This window comes from Mastigoproctus giganteus, chromosome 12 (genome assembly GCF_048544385.1).
Source record: "Mastigoproctus giganteus isolate SK-2022 chromosome 12, ASM4854438v1, whole genome shotgun sequence".
In the NCBI taxonomy this organism is placed as follows: domain Eukaryota; kingdom Metazoa; phylum Arthropoda; class Arachnida; order Uropygi; family Thelyphonidae; genus Mastigoproctus; species Mastigoproctus giganteus.
The window spans coordinates 30,463,149-30,486,934 of record NC_143586.1 but is presented as its reverse complement, the minus strand read 5'-3'; the positions used below and the strand labels follow the sequence as shown (position 1 = coordinate 30,486,934).

The window sequence follows — 23,786 nt, the reverse complement described above, 5'->3', positions numbered from 1 at the left end:
TGGAAAAATTCCTGTATATCATTGACAATAGCTACTCTTGCAGCCCGTCTGCACTGCTCAGAGAACTTCATATCTGCCTGCACAACCACCCCCAAGTCCCTTTCATTCTCTACCACTGTCAGTGTAGTACCACAGAGTTGATACGTTGCTCTGGGGTTGCTGTTTCCCATGTGTAGTACTTTACATTTGTCAATGTTAAACTTCATTTGCCACCTCTCAGCCCATCTGCTCAACCTCTCCAGATCCTGTTGCAGCAGCATAGTGTCAGTAGTGTCCTTGACAACCCTGCCAACCTTTGTATCATCTGCAAACTTCGACATTAAGCTTGATATACCATCATCAATATCATTTATAAATACAGAAAACAATAATGGACCCAACACTGAGCCCTGAGGGACTCCACTAATAACATTAGTCCATGATGAGCAGTGTCCATTGATTACCACTCTCTGTCTTCTCCCCCTCAACCACCCCTTTATCCATAGCAGCAATTTGCCTCCAATGTCACACTGCTCCAATTTGTGTAGCAGTCTTCCATGTGCAACAGTATCAAAAGCCTTTCTAAGATCCAAGTATATAATATCAAAGTTATTCCCTGCATCCAGTTCTTTTGTGACTGCATCATAGTATCCAGTCAAGTTGGTCAGGCAAGACTTCCCCTTAACAAAACCATGCTGTGTCTGAGCTATAACTGAAGTCTTGTCTAAATGATCCTGCAGTGCTTCTTTAACCAGTGCCTCCATTAATTTTCCTGGAACAGAAGTTAAGCTCACAGGTCTATAATTACTTGTGTCAGCCTTTGATCCTCCTTTGTGAATTGGGGTCACATTTGCACATTTCCAGTCTATGGGTACCTCCCCTGAGTCCAAGGAAGCTCTCATAATTATGGCTAAGGGTTTGCTTACTTCCTTTGCTGCCTCCTTTAATATAACTGGATAGATCCCATCCACCCCGAGTGCCTTTCTTGTGTTTATCTTCAACAGTTTCTCCTCCACTTTACTCCCAGTTATTTCAAGATTCTGTACCTTACTGCTAGAGTTGAATACACCTCTGGCATTCCCCTTGCTGAATAACTCCTCATGTGTGAATGTCGATGCAAAATATTCATTTAGTTTGTTAGCTACCTGAGCAGGATCATCAACAGTTGACCCATCAATGTCAAGTGGACCAATCTGATTCATCCCCTTCCTTCTAGAGTTTACATAAATAAAGAACTCTTTGCTGTTTTTCTTTGCATCCCTTGCCAAGGATTTCTCGTAATCTGCCTTCGCCTGCCTAACCTCCTTTGTAACTTGGTTGCATATCAACTTGTATCTATCATAGGCTTCTGTGTCATGTGTTAATTTGTAAGTATCCCATGCATTTTTCTTCTCTGCCATATGCCTCATTAGTTCATCTGACATCCATTTTGGCCTAAACCTTGAACAATATTTCTTAGTTGGTATGTAAAGCCTAGTAGCTTCCAAGATAAGTTCTTTGAATGCTTCCCATTTTGAATTTGCTGTTGGTAACATCATCAGTTGGTCCCACTGTATAGAATTTAAATACTGTCTTAGTCCATCGTAGTCGCCTTTACGGAAGCAATAACCCTTCCCTTTACCCCTAATGGTAGTTACCTCTTTGAGTAAATCCCACTTCAGCACACTGTGATCACTGCCACCTAGTGGTTCATTTATCTGCAGATTCTTAATGCATGAAGAATCACTGCTGATAATCAAATCAAGAGTATTACTCCCTCTAGTTGCCTCCCAAACATGCTGATGTAGAAAACAATCATCCAATAAATCCACAAAAGCCCTGCTAGTGTGTGAGTAACCAGCCTCCAAATTCCAGTCAATATCTGGGAAATTAAAATCTCCTATTATAAGACTCTCTGATTTACTGGCCCACTCTATTTCCCTGTACAGTTCCTTATTATACTCATCAGAGTCATTAGGCCTATAGCACACTCCTACTCTCAATTTTGATCTCCCAATGCTTATGTCACACCAAACTGACTCAACACTGCACTGTCCGGCAATGTCGACTGGCTTCACTTCCTTGGTTTTTATGTGTTTCTTAACTAATAGCATAACCCCTCCCCCCTTCCTATCCTGTCTATCCTTTCTGTAGACGTTGTACTCCCCAAATTGCAGTTCTGCATCCCTTATATCTGTGTGACACCACGTCTCTGATATCCCAACAATATCTGCCTTTGATGTTTTGAGCAATACCTCAAATTCATCAAATTTATTTACTAAACTCCTAGCATTGGTGTACACGCAAGTATACCTGCACCTGTTTCTATTCTTAGCTACCCTAACACAACTCATGTGTTTACTTGTACCGCAATGGCTCCCAGCAGTCTCTGAAATACCATGCATCTTGTTTTTCAGGCTTCTGCTCATTCTAATAGAAGCAGTGCAAGAATCTCTTTCACCTGTGCCAGTGGCTACTGTCAATCTATTGGTCTTTGTCTCCCCCCAAGCTAGCAGTTTTCCGACCCACCTAACACTGCCTCGATAGCATCAGCAAATATTCTTGCACCCTTTCTATTTAAGTGTAACCCATCCCTGTAGAAGCAATCTCTCCTGTTAACAAGTACAGTCCAGGCTGAAAAAAATTCTACCCCTTGAGCCTTGCACAATCTTTCCAGGGCCAAATTGATCGACAAGGCTCTCATCATATACTCCCTCCTATCGTGTCTGGGCAGAATTGCAGACACTTTCAAATTCAACCCTAATTCTCGGCTTTTGTTCAACAGTGACCTGTACTTGTTAAGTAATTCTGCCGGTTTCCTACTCTTAATATTATTAGTCTAAATAATATCTAGACTACTCTTAATAATATTCTTACCAAGGAAGACCTATTCTGTAAATTTTAATGTCTGGAAACATAGGCATCTGTGTGAAGACCTGATTCGGGTGTTTAAGGCATTAAGAGTGTAGGGAAAGCTAAATGTGCTGGCATTTTTACTCTTTGTCAGACAACACACAAGTGAACAAAAATTGAAAAAGGATAGTTTCAGAATAGATGTTCAGAAGTTTGCCTTCAGTAAGAGAGTAATTGATTGTTGGAATTAATTTACACCTAGTCTTGTTGAGGTAAAAAGTTTGAATAAATTTAAAAGAAGATTGGACAAAGTTTTAGACGGTTGGGCAAATGAAATGGTTTTTTTTTTTTTTTTTCCTTCTTTCTCTCACCCCCAATAACCTTGCCTCCTTGTATTATATTTTTTAGTACTAATGATTATTTTCTCATATATAGAGTCATATAGATTAAACCTGAGGGCTAGAGAATTAAAATTTCTTTTCCAGGAAGAACTTATCTGAATCTATCCAATTCATAGGTGATATAAACTTCTGATCATGATAGGCAGCAGACATTTTAATGTATTAAAATGCCTTCCATGTTTTAATTTTATTAGTATATTAAAATTTTAACAAAATTGGCCCTGGAGAGACTGTGCAAGGCACATGGGGTAGATTTTCCTTAGCGTGGTGTATGTTTGTTAACAGGATATTGTTTTTACAGGGATAGGATGTACTGCTTATGCTATTGAGACAGTGTTAAGTGGGTCAGAAAACTGCTAGCTTGGTGGGAGATACACAGATACGACATTAATAGCAGCCACTGACAAGGCATCGTTGATTACAAGGCATGCCGGAAGTAAACACAAATAAACAGGTGCATGTATACTTGTGTATACACTAATGCTAGGTGTATAGTAAATAAATTTGATGGATTTGAAGTACTCATCAGGTCATCAAATGCAGATATGAGGATATTGGAGATCTGGTGTCATGCAAACATAAGGAATGCAGAATTTTGAATGTGGGAGTGTACCTGGTACAGAAAAGACAGACAGGATGGAATAAGAGGAGAAGTTATCTTCTTAGTTAAGCTGGCGCACTATGGTCATAGTTGCCGATGCGCCCAATAAATCCCGAAACAAAAAATCTTAGTTAAGAAGCACAAAATCTAAGACAGTGCATCCATTCGAAATGGATGGCCAGTGTGATGTTCAGTCAATGTATTTTGACATAAGCATTGTAGAACAAAAATGAGAGTAGAAATGTGTTACAGGCCTAATGACTGCGTTGAGTGTAACAAACAATTATACAGACAAATGGAATGGGCTAGTAAATCAGAATGTCTTATAATGGAGGATTTTAACTTTCCAGATATTGACTGAAACTTGTGGGTGGGTCACATTAGCAAGACTTCTGGATTTATTGGATGAGTATTTTCTGCATCAGCATGATAGAGGGGCAACAAGAGAAAACAATTCTCTTGATCTGATTATCGGCAGAAAGTCTTCATGCATTAAGAGTGGATAAAAGAACCACTAGATGGCAGTGATCACACTATATTGATGTGGGATTTACTAAGAGATACTGTTCAAGGTTTAGACCTAAATGGATGTCAGATGACCTGATGAGACTAGTTGCAGAGAAGAAAAATGCATGCAATGCTTATAAATTATCAGGAGATGCAGAAATCTACAGTAGGTATAAATTAGTCTGCAGACAAGTTACAAAGTGGGTTAGGCATGCTAAGGCAGATTACAAAAAGTCTGTGGAAAAGAATGTAAAGAAAGGTAGCCAAGACTTCTTTATTTATCTAAACACTAGAAGAAAATGGGTGAATCACACTGTTCTGTTAGATTCAAATGGTATAACAGTTGATGATCCTTCTCAGGTTGTTGGCAAACCGAAAGCAGTCGATATTTTACATCTGTGTTTATACATGAGGAATTTTTAGGGATGGGGATGCCAGAACTAAATCAAATTACAGTGATCTAATAATTTTGTGATAACTGCAAGGGAAGTGGAAGAGAAATTGTTGAGGCTAAATGTGAATAAGGTGTCTGGGACTGGGGGGATGCATCCAATTATATTGGGAGAGAAAGCAAAACAGGTCAGCAAACCTTTATCCATAATTATGAGTGCATCTTTGGATTCGAGGATGGTCCCAGTGGACTGGAGATTGTGTCAACGTATCCCCAATTCACAAAGGGGGATCAAAGTGTAATGTGAGGAATTATAGACCTGTAAGTTGACTTCTGTTTCAGGAAGAACAGTGGAGTCAGTGTTTAAAGACATATTGCAGGATCATCTTGAAGGAATGCAGTTAGGTGGAAATCGCAGCATGGATGTGTTAAAGGTTAGTGTTGTCTGACCAGTTTGAATTGGATACTATGATACAGTAACAAAAGAACTGGATGAAAAAATAATTATGATATCATATACTTAGATTTCAGAAAAATTTTCAATACTGTTGCACATACAAGACTGCCGTACAAATTGGAGAAAGTTACTGCTGTGGATAAAGATAGTTGAGTGGTTATTGATGGGTATTGCTCTTCTTGAATTAATGTTATTAGTGAATATCCCCAGGGTTCAGTGCTGGGCACATTGTTTTTTATATATTACTAGTGATATTGATGAAAATATAGCAGGCATAATATCTAAGTTTGCAGATGATACAAAGGTTGGCAGAGTGCTTAATGATAGTAATAATATCTAGAAAAATTATGCAGATGGGCTGAGAGGTAGTAATTGGAGTTTGGCATTTATAAATGCAAGGTGCTGCATATAGGTAGCAATAATCACAAAGAGCATACTCTGTGGTGCTGTATAAGCTCGCTTTGTTGCATCATTAGTCACTACTAATACTGAAGGCAGTCAAGAACTAAAAAGACTGGGGTTGATTATGCAGTCAAACATGAAGTTTTTTGAGCAGTGCAAATGGGCTGCCAGGACAGCTGTGTGGTTTTGTCTATGACGAAATGGAATTTTTCCAGCAGTTATAAGGTGATGGTCAGGCCATATCTTGAGATTGCATACAGGTCTGGAAGCCTCATTCTAAGAAAGCTGTTGATCCATTGGAATGGGTGCAGAGAAAGGCAACAAGATTAATGTGGGGAACAAAACAGTACTCTTACCAGAAAAGGCATCATTTACCAATTCTGCAAATTGCACCATCTGGAAACCAGGTAACTGTTAGTATTAGCATTAGTAGAGGCATACAATGCAAGAAAGCAAGCTTATGCAGCATCAGCCAAAAAAAAAAAAAAAAAAACCTCCCATTTCATCCCTCCATTCGTTCCAAATGCCTGTCCAGCTCAGCCTTAAATTTATTTAGGCTATTAGCGTCCACAACAAAAGATGGAAGCCTGTTCCACCAATCAACTACCCGCTGGCTAAAGGCAAATTTCCGCACATCTATTCTACAACTGTCTTTCCTCAATTTGAAACTGTGCCCCCTCAGGTTCTTAGTCTGAGCAAGACAACGAATCCCATCAGCATTCAGCTTGCTCAACCCATTCAAGGCCTTATACACCTCGCAGGTGCCTACTCTCCAGGTGCTGCAATTTGCAGAACTTAAGCCTTTCTTGGTAAGAGCACCCCTTTGTTCCCCTCACCAATCTTGTTGCCCTTCTTTGTACTCGTTCTAGCAACTCTACATCCTTCCTAAAATGAGGCCTCCAGACCTGTACACAGTACTCTAGGTGTGGCCTGACCATTGCCTTGTATAACCGGATTATCACCTCCCTGTCCCTGCTAGCAAAATTCCTATATATCATTGACAAGACTCCATGACCTGCCCTGGCAGCCTGTCTGCACTGCTCAGCAAACTTCATATTTGGCTGCACAATTACCCCCAGGTCTTTTTCACTTTCCTGAGTGTAGTAGCACCCAGTTGGTAAGTTTCTCTTCGGTTATTGCTACCCATATGCAGTAATTTGCATTTGTCAATGTTAAACTCCAGTTGCCACTTCTCAGCCCATTTTCCCAAATTATCTAGATCCAGTTGGAGTAGCATACTGTCATTACTGTCGTTAACAACCCTGCCAACCTTTGTATCATCTGCAAACTTGGACATTAAACCTTATATACCTTCATCAATATCATTGATAAATATGCAAAACAACAATGGGCCCAACACCGAACCCTGGGGAACTCCACTAATAACATTTGTCCATGAAGGGCAGTGTCCATTGATTACCACTCTCTGTTGTCTCCCACTCAACCATCCCTTTATCCATTGTAGCAGCTTACCTTTGATGCCATAGCTCTCCAATTTGTACAGCAGTCTTCCATGTGCAACAGTATCAAAAGCTTTCCTGAAATCCAAGTATATGATATCAAAATTATTTTTGGCATTCAGTTCCTTTGTGACCACATCATAGTAACCAATCAAATTGGTCCGATAAGACCTCCCTTTGACAAACCCATGCGGTGTCAGGAGATATGATTGAAGAGTTTAAGACTTTGAATAGATTGTGTAAGCTAAATGCTGATGGTGTTCGTACTCTTTCTCAAACAATTCAAATGGGAGGGCATAAATTCAAACTGAGGAAAGTTTGTTGCATGATAGACATGCGGAAATTAAATTATTAGAAAGTTTGGACAGGTAATGCAGGAAGTGGTTGTTTTTTTTTTTTTGCTGGTGATGCTGTATAAGTTTGCTTTCTTGTATTATTTACCACTACTAAGACTAAAGTGGAAGCATAATGAAAAGCCTCTGTATCATTTCCTGTTAGGAAAAAAAAAGCCTTTCTAGTTTCATGTTTGTCTAATCCTGCTTGAATTTGTACAAGATGCAACTCTATATAAATAAATGGTTGCTTGTCTGAATAGCTAATTGTTGTTCAACTAAGGGCAAATTTCATGCATCCTGCCTACAATTTCAATCTGTGTTCTCCTATTTACATCATTTTGCACTGGTAAAATGTTTTTATTGTATATCATTGACAAAACTCCATGCACTGTCTTAACATCCTTACTATTCTGCTAAGAGAACCTCATGCTGGACTATATTGCAACCACCATAGATCCTTTTAATCTTCAGTGCTGTTGTCTGTGTTGCCCCTTAATTGATAATTTAAACTAGGTGCATTAGCATTACATTAAATTTCCTTTTTCTCAAAACCCTTTTCAAAATGTGAAAAAGTACTAATGTAACCATAGAATGTACTTTAATTTTTTTTTTTTTTTTAAGCATTTTTGTTTTTGTGTAAATTTTTAAACAACTGCTTAACACGTTAATTGTATCATGATGCATGTGTACATCATTGGATATTTAATCCACTTGGAGGGGAACCACCTGACTTAGAACCATTTTCTTTCGATTTGACAGAAAAACCACATAAATTACTTCAGTAACTTTTAGGGACTAACAAAGGAATTAATTTAATAGTGAATTTAAAAGTTGATCATAATGTTAAAATGTACTTGCCATTAAGGCCATATGAGCAACCTAATTTTGTTTTTATATATATTTTTTTCTCAATTAAACTTTAAATTTCATTATATTCTGGCTAAACTTTCAAAATTCAGTTCTTATGTGATTCCATATAACTTATATAATATAATAAATTTTGATAATTCCACTGTACATTGATGTGTGCAGATCACATCTTGAATACTGTACACATTTCTGGAGGACTCATTTCAGGAACAATATTGAATTACTTGAAAAGGATATAAAGGAAATCAGTAAGACTAGTTTGTGGATGTAGAGAAGCATTTTTATAGGAAAAGGTTAAACTCTTTCAAGATAAAAATTTGTAATCTAGGCACTTGTGTGTGGATCTGAGTGATATTTATTTTTTTCTCTCTCTCTCTTTTTTTTTTTTTTTCGTTGTGCATTAGGCATCATTATAACATCTCATAAGGGCAGTTGTGAAGGATTTCACAATGAGATATAATAATGATGGCTAATGTAACTGGTTTGTATTAAAGTTAAACTACGTAGTAATGCTGCAATTGCACCAAAGAATATCACAGTTTTTAGGACAGAAAGCTAATAACAATATTAGCTTTCTGTCCTAAAATTTTATTAGTTTAAGAAGTACATCTTTTAATATCTCTCATATTGTGCATATAAGTCACAACTAAGTTGTCAGCTCTTATTCCCAGTGCGTAGCGCACTCTTCTTGATTAGACCAGGGTTCGAGCCCGTGACCACCGGATGCGGAAAGATCAGGGAATGACCATCGCATATCCCCGGAGAAATATGGCCTTAGTTGCTAATGCTCCTAAAAAAAAAAAAAAAAAAACCCAAACCAAATAATCAGCTCTTATTCCTACTCATTCACTATTGAGAGGCCAAATATAATGCTCTCTGGGTTATGATACTCAACTGAGAATAAGTAATAGTAGATTTCTCTAATGGGGGGGGGGATGTTATTTGTTGAAAGTATAAGAAGAAGCAACTTGTTGAGAAAATTTCACAATATTAGATATTATAACCATGGTGCCTAATGTACAAAACTTTAGTTTGTCTTAAAATTCAACTATGCAGTAATGCTGCAATTACACTAAACAGTTTCATTCTTTGGACCTACCTAGACATATTCAAATCAGATTTGTTTCCTTTGTTTCAAGAAACACACAGTTCCATCACAGAATGTTCTATGCAACAGTTTTTACTTAATTCTTCTTAATTTGCAACATAACCTTCAGTCTTGCTGTTTCAGTTAAAATTTAGTTCAATTTCATCAACTCTCCTGCTCTTCTAACTGTTATTTCTTTGGCACATTCCTTGCACAAATTCCCATCTTCAGTCCACATTCTACTTGCTTCTTCCTAGAATGAACTATTCATCTGTGAGTCCAGTATTTCTTAGTATGAAGCTAATTAATCATCACAGAATTGATATTTATGTTCACAAAAATTCATCCAGGAAGCTGACTCTTGCTGTGCTAAAGTAACTTTTTAAATTCTATCATTAACCTATTTTTTTCATTTAAGACTAACCAAGGTATTTTTAGCCTCTCAATTTTCATGTTATTGCCCATATGCCATTATATGTTGTTCAAAGCTGTAATTAGTTGCATAATTTATTTTTGTACATTCATGTTAATTCTTTGTTTTTCTGTGTACAGGTAAACTAATGTTTATCACTGTATTGTATGCATTATTCCAAATAAATAAAAATAAATTTGTAAATTTGAAAAAAATCGTTCAACATTGGAAATGACACAGTTAAGACAAATTGACCAGGTCCAATTTCTTCATTATTGCTTCCACTTTGTCTGTAACTTTAAATATGGTTACAGTTTTAACCTTTAGACTCAAATTTAATCATTAAATAGGTAAAAACATTGGTCAAGTAAACTACTGCAACTAACTATGAAAAATAATTTGAAATGCTAACTCAGTTGAAATCTCAAGTCTATTAAAAATAGGTATATCATAGCAGAACTCTAAGGAGTGATTAAGTACTTTTGCATGGTACAGTCAGCCTACTTCTGCATATGATAAGAAGGATGTTTATGTTCACTTCCCATTCCCTCACATATGGCTTGAAAGGTGTGAAAATTTGGTGGACAAGCCTCAATGAGTTGACTACTCTAACTACCTCAGCTAATGTTGTCTTCAAATGTATTGGCATTTCTGTGGCAGCTAATGCTTCTCTATGTGTATACAGGAATGACTGAAGAATACTGCAGGTACAACAGTAACATGTGCAGTCAGTCCATTGTGTCTGCTGACATTGCATGAGCCCCATCATACTAATTCCTATACATTTCAACCATTTTATTTCATTTTTTATTATAAACTCGTTTATTACAAACACGATACAGCTTCAGCTGTATCGTGTTAGTAGCGAATGGCAAAATAAAAAATCTTTAGGAATTTTATTGAATTCATATTGAATAAGTGCTAGCAAATTAGCATTGTTGGAGATGCTTTTACTTGAATCTAATTGAATTGAATAAATTGGCTTTGCATATATTGTAATCACTGCTCTTTTATGTTCTCCAACATGTCTTTGATCCTGTGCTTGGTATTATCATTCAGTAATGAAATAAAATTTAAAGCTTTCATGGCTTTATCTCTCAGCATTGTACAGATGATTAGTTCCACTGATATATATATATATATATATCAGTATATGCTATACAAAGGGTACTAGGAAAGTTTTGCAATACAGCTTTGTTTATTTAATTTTTTCAAAGTAATTTCCTCTACATTCAATACACCTCTCCATCCTCCGAAACCAATCTTTAAACCAGTTCTGCCAAGTTTCACTAGGGAGTAAAGCACACTCGTTGTCCCAAGCCCGTAGAAGGTCCTCATCACTGGAAAACCGCCTCCCTTTTAGCTTCATTTTCACATGCGGGAACAGTGCAAAGTCGCAGGGAGCAAGGTCTGGACTGTAGGGAGGGTGCTTGAGAAGTTTCAGTCCTGTCGTGGTCAAATATTCGGTGCAGGCTTTGGCGCGGTGAGCTGGAGCATTTTCGTGTTGGAGGTACCAGGTGTCCATTCTTGACTTTGGCCGCAGGTTCTTCATAGATCTAATGACTTTAGGCAGGCATCGTTCAGTATACCACTTAGCTGTGACTGTCTTCTGCGTGTCCAAAACGACACGTTCCACAATTCCACTCGATTTGAAAAATACAGCTATCATTTTCTTCTTTACAGATCGGGATTTTCTGACAATTACGGGTGTGTCGTCATCATCAAAGACCCAAACTTTGTTTTGAGCCTTGGTCGGCAGATCGTAATAGTACAGCCAAGTCTCGTCACCTGTCACGATGTTGTTCACATACCGAGATTGTCCCTTATCAAACTTTTTTAACATCTCCCAGCACCAAGTCACACGTCGTGTCATCTGCTCTTCAGTCAGTTGATGCGGCACCCAGAGAGAACAAAGTTTCTTCACGTGCAAATGATCTTGCAGAATCGAACGAATTGCTGGTGCATTTAGGCCCAAAGTATCCTCTATCTGTTGGTAGGTCACTCGCCTGTTTTCGTCAAGCATTTTCCTCACAGCAGTAACGTTTTCCTCCGTAACTGACGTTCGTGGCCTTCCCGGCCTCTCAGAATCTTCCAGAGTGAAATTTCCCCTTTGGAATTCTCTATACCACCTGAATATCGTTGTACGATGTGGACAATCATCATCTAGTGCAAGAGTCATTTCTTCTAAGCACTGGTCTATGGTTAAACCACGCACGAAATTATACCGCAAAACTGTCCTTATCTCATTTCGTGACCACGATGCCATCGCAAGCACTTTACACTCTCACTACTAATGAATAATTGAGCCCATCGACTTGGCGCGGCGGCTACTATGCACGTATGAACATGTCTCAACATGCAGCAATAAGCAGCTTCCTGTGATTCATTGTTGCGTCATATTGCAAAACTTTCCTAGTACCCTTTGTGTGTGTGTATGTATGTGTGTGTGTGTATATATATATATATATATATATATATATATATATATAGCATGTAGTTTTACAGCCTTAGCTATAATTACTTGGTATGACACGGTTACAGCTTTTTCATTTATGCAGGCAGTTAGTTTCTTTTTCATCAGCTTCTGACTTCAGCCATATTCACACTGTTTGGTTTTAAAAAATTCCATAGATTTGCTTACATAATCCTTGTGCTTTGTTTCTAAATAGTGATTGAGTTTGACTGGTTTTGCACATTTGTTTGATTTTTTCTGACAAAGAATGAATTTGGCAAATTCTGCATCTCCTGGACATGCTTATGTAAATCCAAATGATAAATACTCATCACAATATTTTCATATTTTACATTTGGATTGATGTCTTGATCATTTGAGTATGATGCATCTTAATCCAAGTTACGCGCCTCCGTAGCCAGGTGGGAAGGAGCAGCAGTGCGTAGCACACGCTTCTTGATTAGACCGGGGTTCGAGCCCGTCACCACCAAATACGGAGGATGCGGAAAGGTCAGGGAATGACCACCGCATATCCCGGAGCAATACGGCCTTAGTTGCTAATGCTCCTAAAAACCAAATAACAGCTCAAACCATTCAAGGCTTTGTACACCTCAATCAGATCACCTCGCAGGTGCCTAGTCTTCAGACACTAATTTGCAAAACTTAAGCCTTTCTTCGTAAGAGCAACCCTTTGTTCCATTCACTAATCTTGTTGCCCTTCTCTGTACTCGTTCCAACAGCTCTACATCCTTCTTAAAATGAGGCCTCCAGACCTGTATACAGTACTCAAGGTGTGGCCTGACCATTGCCTTATACAAGGGGATAATCACCTCCTTATCCCTGCTAGAAAAATTCCTGTATATCATTGACAAGACACCATGAGCTACTCTTGCAGAGTGTCTGCACTACTTCCCCAGAGGTTCACAGATTCCAGTTTAAGAAATGCTGATATATATATATATATATATATATATATATATATATATATATATATATCTGATAATTAAAATAAATATGATATTTAAATAAAATCATCAGCCAGTAGTACGGCAATAATGCAGAGCGATAATATATATATATATATATATATATATACACACACACACACACACACACACACACACACACACACACACACACACACACACACACACACAGGAATTTTGTCAGTAAGGACAAGGTGATTGTCCTGTTCTATATGGTGATGGTTAGCTACATCTGCAGTACTGTATACAGGTCTGGAAGCCTCATGCATATGTAATAGTATTCACCATATAGTGCAAGGAAGCAACAGGCTTTTGCTGCACTTGCAAAAAAAAAAATTTAGGAAGGATGCGTTGGAATGAGTGCAGATAACAACAAGCTTAAGGATATTGAAAGGTATCCTTACTAAGAAAGGCTTCAGTTCTGCAAATTGCAGCATTTGGAAACTAGGCACATCCTCACAGTTGCCTAGTTTCCTTATTCCTGACTTAAAACACTGAGCATTTTGGGCCTTAAGTGGATTGAGTAAATTAAATGGTGAGGACATCCTAACACTCATTTGGATGACACACAAGGGAACATAAGAGAACAATTGATTGTTAGAATAAACTTCTGTCTGGTGTTGTGGAAGTGAGCTGTCTGAATAAATTTAAAGAAGAGTTAGACAAATCATTTAGAGGGGATGGACAGATGAAGTGAGTGGTTTTTTTTTTTTGCTGATGCTGTATAAGCTTGCTTCCTTGCATCATTTTTCAATACTATTACAGTCAGTCCTCGTATAACAAGTGTTTACACTACACGAATTTGATCGTACACAATTTATAAATAGGGGAATGATATCTTATATAACACGAACCAAATTCGCTTATGCGCGATTCTCCTTTTGTGTTTACAAGAAATGGCATTCGGACCAGAATCACCCCAACTGAACGCAACACGATAGGAATGAAGAGAAGATTCTGAAAATGTATTTATGTTTTTTATGTCAGTGAAGGGGAAACACATTTCACCATAATAACGTAAAAACCAACACAATTCCAAGGCTCCTCCGTAGCCAGGTGGGAAGGAGCAGCAGTGCGTAGTACATGCTTCTTGATTAGACCGGGGTTCGAGCCCGTCACCACTAAATACGAAGGATGCGGAAAGGTCAGGGAATGACCACCGCATATCCCCGAGCAATATGGCCTTAGTTGCTAATGCTCTTAAAAATCAAATAACTAACTAACCAACACAATTCCAGCTATCGGTATAATCGCAAATGCAATTAGATCGAGTTTACTACCAGTTTATAACAGATTCCAATAGCAGCAATGCAACTGGAAATTGTTTTTATTGTTTTATGGTAGTAACCCCTAGAAATGTGCTTTAGTAAAATGTGAGGTGTTAATAGTGTATCTCTGCCTTTACGGTGTTGTTTATTCAGTTGCTACACACGTGCAGCTTTGTTTATGTGTATCAAGCGTGCCTCCCCGTTTTGTAATTGTGATTTATTCCCTAAAAATGAATAAAATACTTAAAAGGTGTGAAAAGGAAGTGTCCTGGTGAAGACACTGCAGATTCAGAGAGAAAAAGAAAAGCAATATCGATAAACAGAGGCGGACTGGGTCAAAAATTCTTACCTGGAAAATTTATAGTGGCCTCATACTATGGTTTATGGCCAAAATCACGCTGGCCTCCGGCCCACTGGGGTTTCCCCGGTAAGGCTTATGGCCAGTCCGCCTCTGTCGATAGCGAAAAAATATGAAATTGTGAAACGCTTTGAGCAAAATGAAAGACTATGTGATATTGCACCTGCTACATGCCTAAATGAGGCAACACCGAGAATTACAAAGAATGCAGAGAAAATAAAAATAAAAATTTCATAGCGGGAACAACTCAAAGTGTAATTAAAAGCCATTAGATTAAGACACAAGGAATTGGAAGAGATGGAACAGCTGTCATCTGTTTGGATAGAAAATCAAACAAAAAACAAGTTTGCTTACGATAGAAGCAAAAGCATTAGCAATATTTTATTATGTAATAGTCATAATAAAATACGTAAGTATTTTATTACCATTATTTATTGTTTGGTAATGTTTTGGTTACAAATGTGTGTTCAATCTTGGGTGGTCAGCACCTAACCTTATTTTTCCCATAGGGTCTGTTGTTTATATTGCACGATTTTGCATTGCACGAGGGTTTCTAGGAACACAACTATCATGCTATACTAGGACTGACTGTACTCTAATTTTTCAAATGTTTAGGAGCAAAAACTGCTTTAATTTATTGTGAGATAAATAAATAAAATACAGACAACTTATTACCACTTTAATGATTGATGAAGGAACACAATACAACATACACGGACAACTTCACCATTTGTCACAGCAGCAGTATCTTACCTTGGCCATTTGTGCACCTTTCTAACCACACCTCATACAGTATTTGTTTAATAGTTAACAGAAAAATTTAAATCCTCTCTCAATTGAGTGTGGAATTATGAAATCTGTAAAGCAGCTGTCTGATGATTAAAATGGACTGCTTTTGAGCTTTGAAAGTGAGCACCTAAAATAACTTATCTTATTACTGTTCCAGTCTTGCAATAACTATGATCATACTCATTCATGATCAAGAACCTCAAACATATGTTTAAAATTTTGTTTTCACAATAAAAATAATTAAATTTATTTTGATTTCATGTTTAATTCTGTTGGTTATTATCAGTGAACTCTGATGCTAATCATTTCTTATTTAACAAGTGGTCTAATGTAATGAAATCATTATTTGACATCTGAGTGAAGAATGAATGCTATCGCAGAATATTAAGTCAGTATAGTTTAGAAACTTTAGTCATGTTATTTGTTTTCCAAATTTTACATATCATTTCATACCACAGAAGAACTCACATTTGCTGTGATTTCTTCTGTGGCTGTCTACAGCCTTAATAAATATCCTCTGTGTTTATTCATTTATCTCTATTTGCAGACTACAGCAGTTTTCCTGAAACATTTCATTATAGCAACTTACAAGATTTACAAGACATCTTTTCTCTTCTGCACGAAATGCAAGAAATTCACCTTCGGTTAGATCTTATTAAGCTTCTGAAGGACCAGATATTTCCAATGCTCAAGGTTATTGATAAAAATGATAAGTAAGTTCTCTTTTAAATTTAAATTTTCATATACATTCTCACTTTACTTCACAAAGAAATTCTAAGTTTTATACAATTTAAATCACAGTTAGCTAATTAGCAATTCACCCTGCTCTAAAAATCTTCTATATATTAATAACTGCCCCAATTACAGAGCATATTTTAATCATTCAATGAACTCTAGTATGAAATGACAGTGCTGCACAGATTAAACTTGAGGGTTGAGGAATTGAGCATCCTTTTCCAGGAAGGGCTTATATGGATTTATTCATAGCTACAATAAACTTCTCATGTAATTAAGCAGCAGACATTTTAATGTATTAAAATGTCACCACCTATTAATTAAATTAGGGATTAAAATTTTAATGAAATTAGTATTAAAGTGACAGAACAATGCAAGAAAACAAAGATCACATGAAACTTCCTATATGCTCCCATCTTTGATTTTGCTCAACCCTTAATATGATTGTGGTATTAAACATACCAATCAGATTTGCATGTGCAGATGGCCTACCTTCTAAAATTGGTATATATCGTGGCTAATGATGCAAGGAAGCAAGCTTACAAGCATCTCTCTCTCTCTCTCTCTCTCTCTCTCTCTCTCTCTCTCTGAAAGAAATTTTTCATACATGTATCCTACAGCCATCCTTTTTCAACCTAAATTTTATGCCCCTTGTGTGTGTTGGCCAAGTAAGAGTATTATCAGAATTTAAAGCCTTAAACACTTCAGTCGGTTCTCACAAGTGCCTAGTTCCCCAGCACCAATTTGCAGAACTGAAGTCTTTAATACACTTTTGTGTCCTTGAATAATATGTTGCTCTTTCCTGCATCCATTCTTATAGATCAACATTCTTCTTAAAATGAAGCATCCAGACCTGTATGCAATACTCAAGGGGCAGCCAAACCATTGCCTAATCTAACAGGATCACCTTGTCCTGAGCAAGTTTCTCATCTTTGGACCTTTTCAAGAAGCTCAATGTCTTTCTTCAAGTCTTGTCTCCATACTTGACTTTAGCATAGTATTCATGGGATTGTGACATCTCTACAGGCAAATGTACGAATATTCCAAAAAGTCAGGTAACACTTTTTTTTTTTTTTCCCCTTAATAATGGCGAAAGGGAATGAGATGAAACGCGGTGGACATCTAGACCTGTTCACTTTCAAAAAGACCACCAGTACAGTGTTGCGCTACTCGCCTCACAGCAGATTACAGTTGCAAAATGGCAGCTACTGTGTGAGTGTGGTCCAAAACAAGTATTTGTGAAGTTATTCACGTTTTGCAAGCAAAAGGGTCTTCACCAAGTGACATTAACCGTGAACTGGTTGCTGTATATGGCAAAAAGGTGATGACAAAGAATCAAGTGTGTTTTTGGTGCAATGAATTTAAAGCAGGCCATGCTGACATCAAAGGTCGATATCGGGCGGGCAGGTCTTCATCAAGCAAGACAGAAGACAATGTTTTGCACATTAAGGGCATCGTTCTTGAAAACAAGCGAGTGAAATTGCACAAATAGTGAATGTGAGCAAGTCGAGTGGTCACGAAATTGTTCACGATGTCCTTGGCTTTCGAAAAGTGTGCTGCCGCTTGGTGCCCCAACAATTGTCAGAGGAGGACAAAGCAAAATGCATTGGGATGTATGTCTGGAGAACCTGTTGCAATACAACGATGGAGAGAATTTTCTCGCTCGCATAGTCACAGCAGACGAAACGTGGGTTCATCACTTTACCCCGTAGAGCATACGAGATTCCATGTCCTGGACACATCCACAATCTCCTGTGCGCAAAAAATTCAAAACTGTTCCCAGTGTCCGAAAAAGTCATGGCCACAGCGTTCTGCAATTGCCAAGGTGTTCTTTTGGTGGATTTCTTGCCGAAGGGAGGAAAAATCAATGCACAGCTTTACTGTGCAACGTTGGAAAAACTGAAAGCCAACTTTCGATGCAAACGACCAGGACTCCTGACAAGCAGCATGATTTTGGCACAACAACACAACTCCACACCACTCGTGAGTGGTTGTGCCGCAATCGTTGGGAAACTCTGTCCTGTCCCCCTCCCAGTCCAGACTTAGCACCTTCAGACTTCCATTTGTATGTCAAAGTATTTCCCCCTGAAAAAATACTTTTCTGGAAAGCATTTCACCACAGATGAGGAAGTTCATCAGGCAGTGCGATGTTGGTTACTGTGTGTGGACACGGACTTCTTCAGTACTGGTATTAATAAACTGATCCATCGTTGGGACAAGTGCATCAATAAAACTGGAGACTTTATGGAGAAGTATTGTATGTTCACTTATTTCTTGGTGTGTAATTTCAACTTCGTATTATTAAACATCTAGAGAAAAAATGTGTTACCTTACTTTTCAGAAACCCCTCTGCAATAAATTGTCAGTAGGATACCATGGGACTTCCTTGCTTTCTGTTTACCTGCTTGAAGAATATTCATGTCTGAATGTATCATAACTCCCAAAGCCATTTCTTCTCTACTGTTTTTAGTTCAACCCTACCAGATGTAAGTTTTTGACATAGCGTAAGACCTTGCATTTTACTGCATTAAAACAACATACTTGTAGCTCTTGCTTTTCTTACCATCCCTGAAATCTAAGCTGTCCCGAAGAAGCACTGCTTGTCAAAGACCATCTTACTTTTCAGAAACCCCTCTGCAATAAATTGTCAGTAGGATACCATGGGACTTCCTTGCTTTCTGTTTACCTGCTTGAAGAATATTCATGTCTGAATGTATCATAACTCCCAAAGCCATTTCTTCTCTACTGTTTTTAGTTCAACCCTACCAGATGTAAGTTTTTGACATAGCGTAAGACCTTGCATTTTACTGCATTAAAACAACATACTTGTAGCTCTTGCTTTTCTTACCATCCCTGAAATCTAAGCTGTCCCGAAGAAGCACTGCTTGTCAAAGACCATTAAATGAGCTACTGATTTTGATACCATCTGCAAATTTTGATGTCGCACCCTGTATCCCTTCATTGATGTCCTTTATCAAAATCAGGAACAACAGTGGTCCTAGAACTGATCTTTGAGGGACCCTGCTTCTAATGTTAGACAAGTCTGAAGAGTAAACCATTCATTGCAACCATCTGCCTCCTGCTTTGCAGCCACCCTGCAGTTCATCTTAGAATCTTACCTGCAATCCCAACATATTATAGCTTATACCATAACCTCCTGGAAGGAACCGACACTACTTTGCTAAAATCCAATATATAATAACTAGCAAATGTCCAACCCTTACCATTTGTATATCTTATGATGATTATTTATTTGATATAATTTCAAAAGAAATTATATTGGCATTACATTACATGTTCAACTTCAAAAGTTAGCATTTCTTAAAAAAATCATGTCCTGTATATTCCAGCATAAAAGTTGATGTCTATTTTTTGCCATAAATTCATGCTTAATCTTGTATTCACCAAAGAATTTGAATTATTTCTCAAAACCAAAACCTACAGGCACAGGAGAAGATATGACATTTCTCTTATTGATACTGTGTGTGTGTGTGTGTGTGTGTGTGTGTGTGTGTGTGTGTGTGTGTGTGTGTGTGTGTGTGTGTGTGTGTGTGTAAGCTTTGATTATGTGACTGAATCATTCCTTATTGCCAGTTTAGTACTATGCTGCAAATTGGTTTCTCTGTAAACAGTGCCTCAGTATGTAAGTTTGTTTGTTATAAGAAACTGAGAATTTACGTTTCGAAAACTCAAATCTAAACTTAACTGCTGACGACCTCCTTGCTAATACTGATTCATCAGTATTAGCAAGGAGGCCACCAGCTTTTGCTGCACTGGCCAAAATAATTAATAAAATAAATTGAAAAATAATCATTAAATAAATAACTATATAAAAATAAAACTTCTATATAAATTATTAAAACCTGTTTCCCTCTTCACATAGGTAACAGTCCAGCTGACCTTTGAATTTCTTGAAGCTGTCAGCCTCAACTTGCACCAGCCCCCTTTCCCCAGAGGTAACTTATTTCAGCAATTAACAACATGCTAGCTAAAATTACACATCCTACAATCCAGTCTTAATTTCTTTCGTGGTAATTTGAATTTATGGCCTGTAGGTAGGTCTTGAATCATTTATAACAGTGAAAATTTCTCTTTCATTCATTTTACTATTCCCTCTAAGGTGCTTGGTTGTCACACACAGTATTCAAAGTATTTCCTTATACAGGTGTTGTTTTGCAGATCTCTCCAATCAAGTTGCTCATCTTTGGACCCTCTCAAAAAGTTCATTGGCTTTGTTTTAGGTGCAATCTCTATACTTGAACACAGTGTTTCAAGTGTGATCTTAAAATTGCTTTATACAGGGTGATTTACAAAGGCATTGTATAGAGATTCATATGGCATAATGTCAGGTGTTAATTTCTGAGGAAATTTTGTGTTAAAAAGTGCATAATAAACATGGACCCAATTCTGAACAATTGCAGCACTCTGGCTGTTTGAATATTAGTAAAAAACAAAGCAATTAGTGATATTAAAATATCACTAGACACAAACATAACTGAAAGTGATGATTTATTTATTTATTTTTATTTAGCAAAGTTAGTTTGTATTTACAGATATGTAAACATACATGGTTAGAATAGATTCTCAAAAACACCTTTGACTTCAGTGCATTTTGCCACTCATTTGTGAAGTGCATGTGCTGCTTACCATTGCTGTCTTTTACGCAGGCTTGTATCTCATGTTTGCTGCATTTTTATGTGGTTTACAATATCTTTCATCCATTCCCACAGGCTGTTGTTGTTGCTTGGATTCCATTCCCACAGGCAAAAATAAATCTAAATCTAAAGTAAATTAGATTTATTTTTGAAGCCTGGTTGCAATGATGGTCTGCTGAGAATTATATAGCTCCATAATTATTCAGAATGAGACCATACAAACTCTTTTACTCAAAATTGCCTCATAAATCAGTTTCTGAAGTTATGCCATATCTTTGTGAATCATCATGTATATTTGTATGTGAGAGGCTTTGATTTTGTGACTGACCAAGTGGTTCTTGTTGCATGTTGAGTACTGTACTGCAAATTATTGGTTTCTCTAACCAATGCCTTAATATGGAAGCATATTTATTATTAGAAATTGAAGATGATCAAATTGTTGGGCTTAAAGGGTGATCAAAAATTTATATTTGTGTGTAAAAATGCATGTAATAAATTGCAAATATATTGGTATTAAGTTAATACCAGTATGTAACCACACTTGCAATATATGATTATTGTTTCTGACCCTAAACATATACCTTTTAATTCAAGTTTAGAATTTTTATACTCGGCATATAAGTTTGACCTTAAAATTTTAGGTGGTTTTTTTAGTGATTCAAAGGTTAACTATTATGCTGGAATATATGGTAAGTTAATTATATATTCAATTTTAAAACCATTAAGTTTTTAAATACTGTCAATAACAACTAATGTTTGCATTTAATTTCTTTACAGGAATTTTGCTGCTATTTTTCATTGTTTGTATAGTATCATGTGTGAAGAAGGAGAGAAAATCCCAGTTCTTGTTCAGGATATATAATTTAATTGAATGATGTTCTAAATTTTAGTACAGAAATATATTTTGAATTAAGAATCTTGTGTATGTCTTGACAAGAAAGGTAGACTTTTGCATATGACATCTTAATCAGAACATTTTAAAAAATATATTACCCTATTTAGGATATTTCTATTTATATTTTTTAAGTAATGACTTTATATGCAGTGGACAAAACTATGCTTTGAGTAACATTCCAATTTTATGAAAATAGAGAATAACTAATGGATAAATTTAGTAGTAATAAACAATGTTAATGCACTTACTAGAATAATAAGAATAATTATAAGCAATGGAACTTAGGTAGTAAACCACTAAATATTGCCAGTCTAATTTTTGATATTGCATTAATATGACAGTCTGGTATGCCATAAACAATCAAGTCAGTTTTGGTAATTAGTAAATGTCACAAATACAATTATTGGGCTTATAACCAAATTGATTACAGAACAAAAGAAGACAATTAACTGTAGTTTGACCATACTGAATAAGTATCAGTAATTGGTTATATCCAAACTACTTAAGATTCTGTACTCTTTCATGGTTCAACAAACAACACTTTCCAGTATTGCTTATGGTAAATCTACTAAATATTTAAATTTTTATAAAACCAGACTTAGATTTAAAAAAAAAAGCCATAAATTATATTATTTTTTATTTTATTTTTTTTTTGTTCATGAAATCTCTTATATTTTGAGATTAAACTGTTTGTTCAGTTTTTGTGAGTTATGGGCTATTTTATACATCTTCTGTGTTTCGAAAATGTGTGATATTATATGCTTTGACATAGAGGTTATCCATACAGAGTTTCTTTTTTAAATGAACTGTTTAGATGTATTTTTTTCTTTATCCAAGTTTGGAAACAAAATTGAAAGCCTTGATCTGTATATTCAGTTTTGAATCTCTGAAAATACAGACTAAATTATGATTCCTTCGTACTTAAGTAAAATAACTTAGCATTTCTGTTTAGAAATGAAAGGACATAAGAATTAGTTTTTTATCATGTGTAATTATGCAGTTAGTAAAATGTAATGAATTTTATTATTAACATTTGAGCAGGTGCAAAAATTTTATGAAGGCAAGGATTTTGTATACCTTTTCATACATTGGATAAAGGTTAAGAAATTGTTTAAATGTGCACTTGTATTCTTTATTTTAAGAGTTATGAGTAATATATATATTTTTTAAATTGCACATTATGATATTTCTAAACAAGTTCAACTATCAACTGGATGAATCCAAAAACTATGAGTGGAAAAACTTTTTTACCTTGCAGTATTTTCAGTCTGAACATTTTGTTTACATGAATAGACATGTATATTCATTTTCACATTAGCAAATGACTTAATATACAAGACTAGCTAATTTACACAAAACAAATTTTATCTAGGCTATTTGAGAGTTTTTTTTTTATACTGGTCAGCATTTTTTTTTTTTTTTCCTCATAATAAAATGTTATCCGTATATATTTTGTAGTGGTGAACATGAATATGGCCTTAATTTTTCTGTCAGTTCTGGTTTAGAAGAAAAATTAACATTTTTGATTTTCTGGCTTATTGACAGAATTATTAACAAGCTTTAAAATGGCATTAGTTGTGTGCAGCCTGACAGATCCCTCTCCAAAATAACTGTTGGCATTAATTGTTGTTTCAATGCTAATTAATACCTGAAACTTTCAGTATCTTCCTAAATATACAAAAACTTTTAATTGAGCAGTTTTATAAACAACTGTTTTTTACTTAAAATTATACAGTAAACCCCCGCTATTTGCGGGGGTTATGTTCCTGAGAAATTCCGCAAATACTGAGTTATGGCTCCCATAGTAATAAAGGGGTTCCATTACAAAGTATGAAATATATAAGAAAAACTAGTCTAAAATTTTGTCTATGTATGTATTATATGTACCTTCATAATACGACTATGTACATAGAC

At 36.3% G+C, this 23,786-nt stretch overlaps 1 protein-coding gene across 1 annotated transcript in view; it reads left to right on the top strand.

Annotated features, from left to right (window-relative positions):
- The window catches only part of LOC150076841 (uncharacterized), a 60,511-nt gene extending 38,672 nt beyond the window's left edge, over positions 1-21,839 (top strand). The window contains exons 9-10 of the mRNA XM_090385699.1: positions 16,135-16,300; positions 21,755-21,839. Coding sequence (XP_090241825.1) covers positions 16,135-16,300; positions 21,755-21,839 — 251 coding nt within the window. The remainder of the gene's footprint in view (positions 1-16,134; positions 16,301-21,754) is intronic.
- The last annotated feature ends 1,947 nt before the right edge of the window (positions 21,840-23,786 follow it).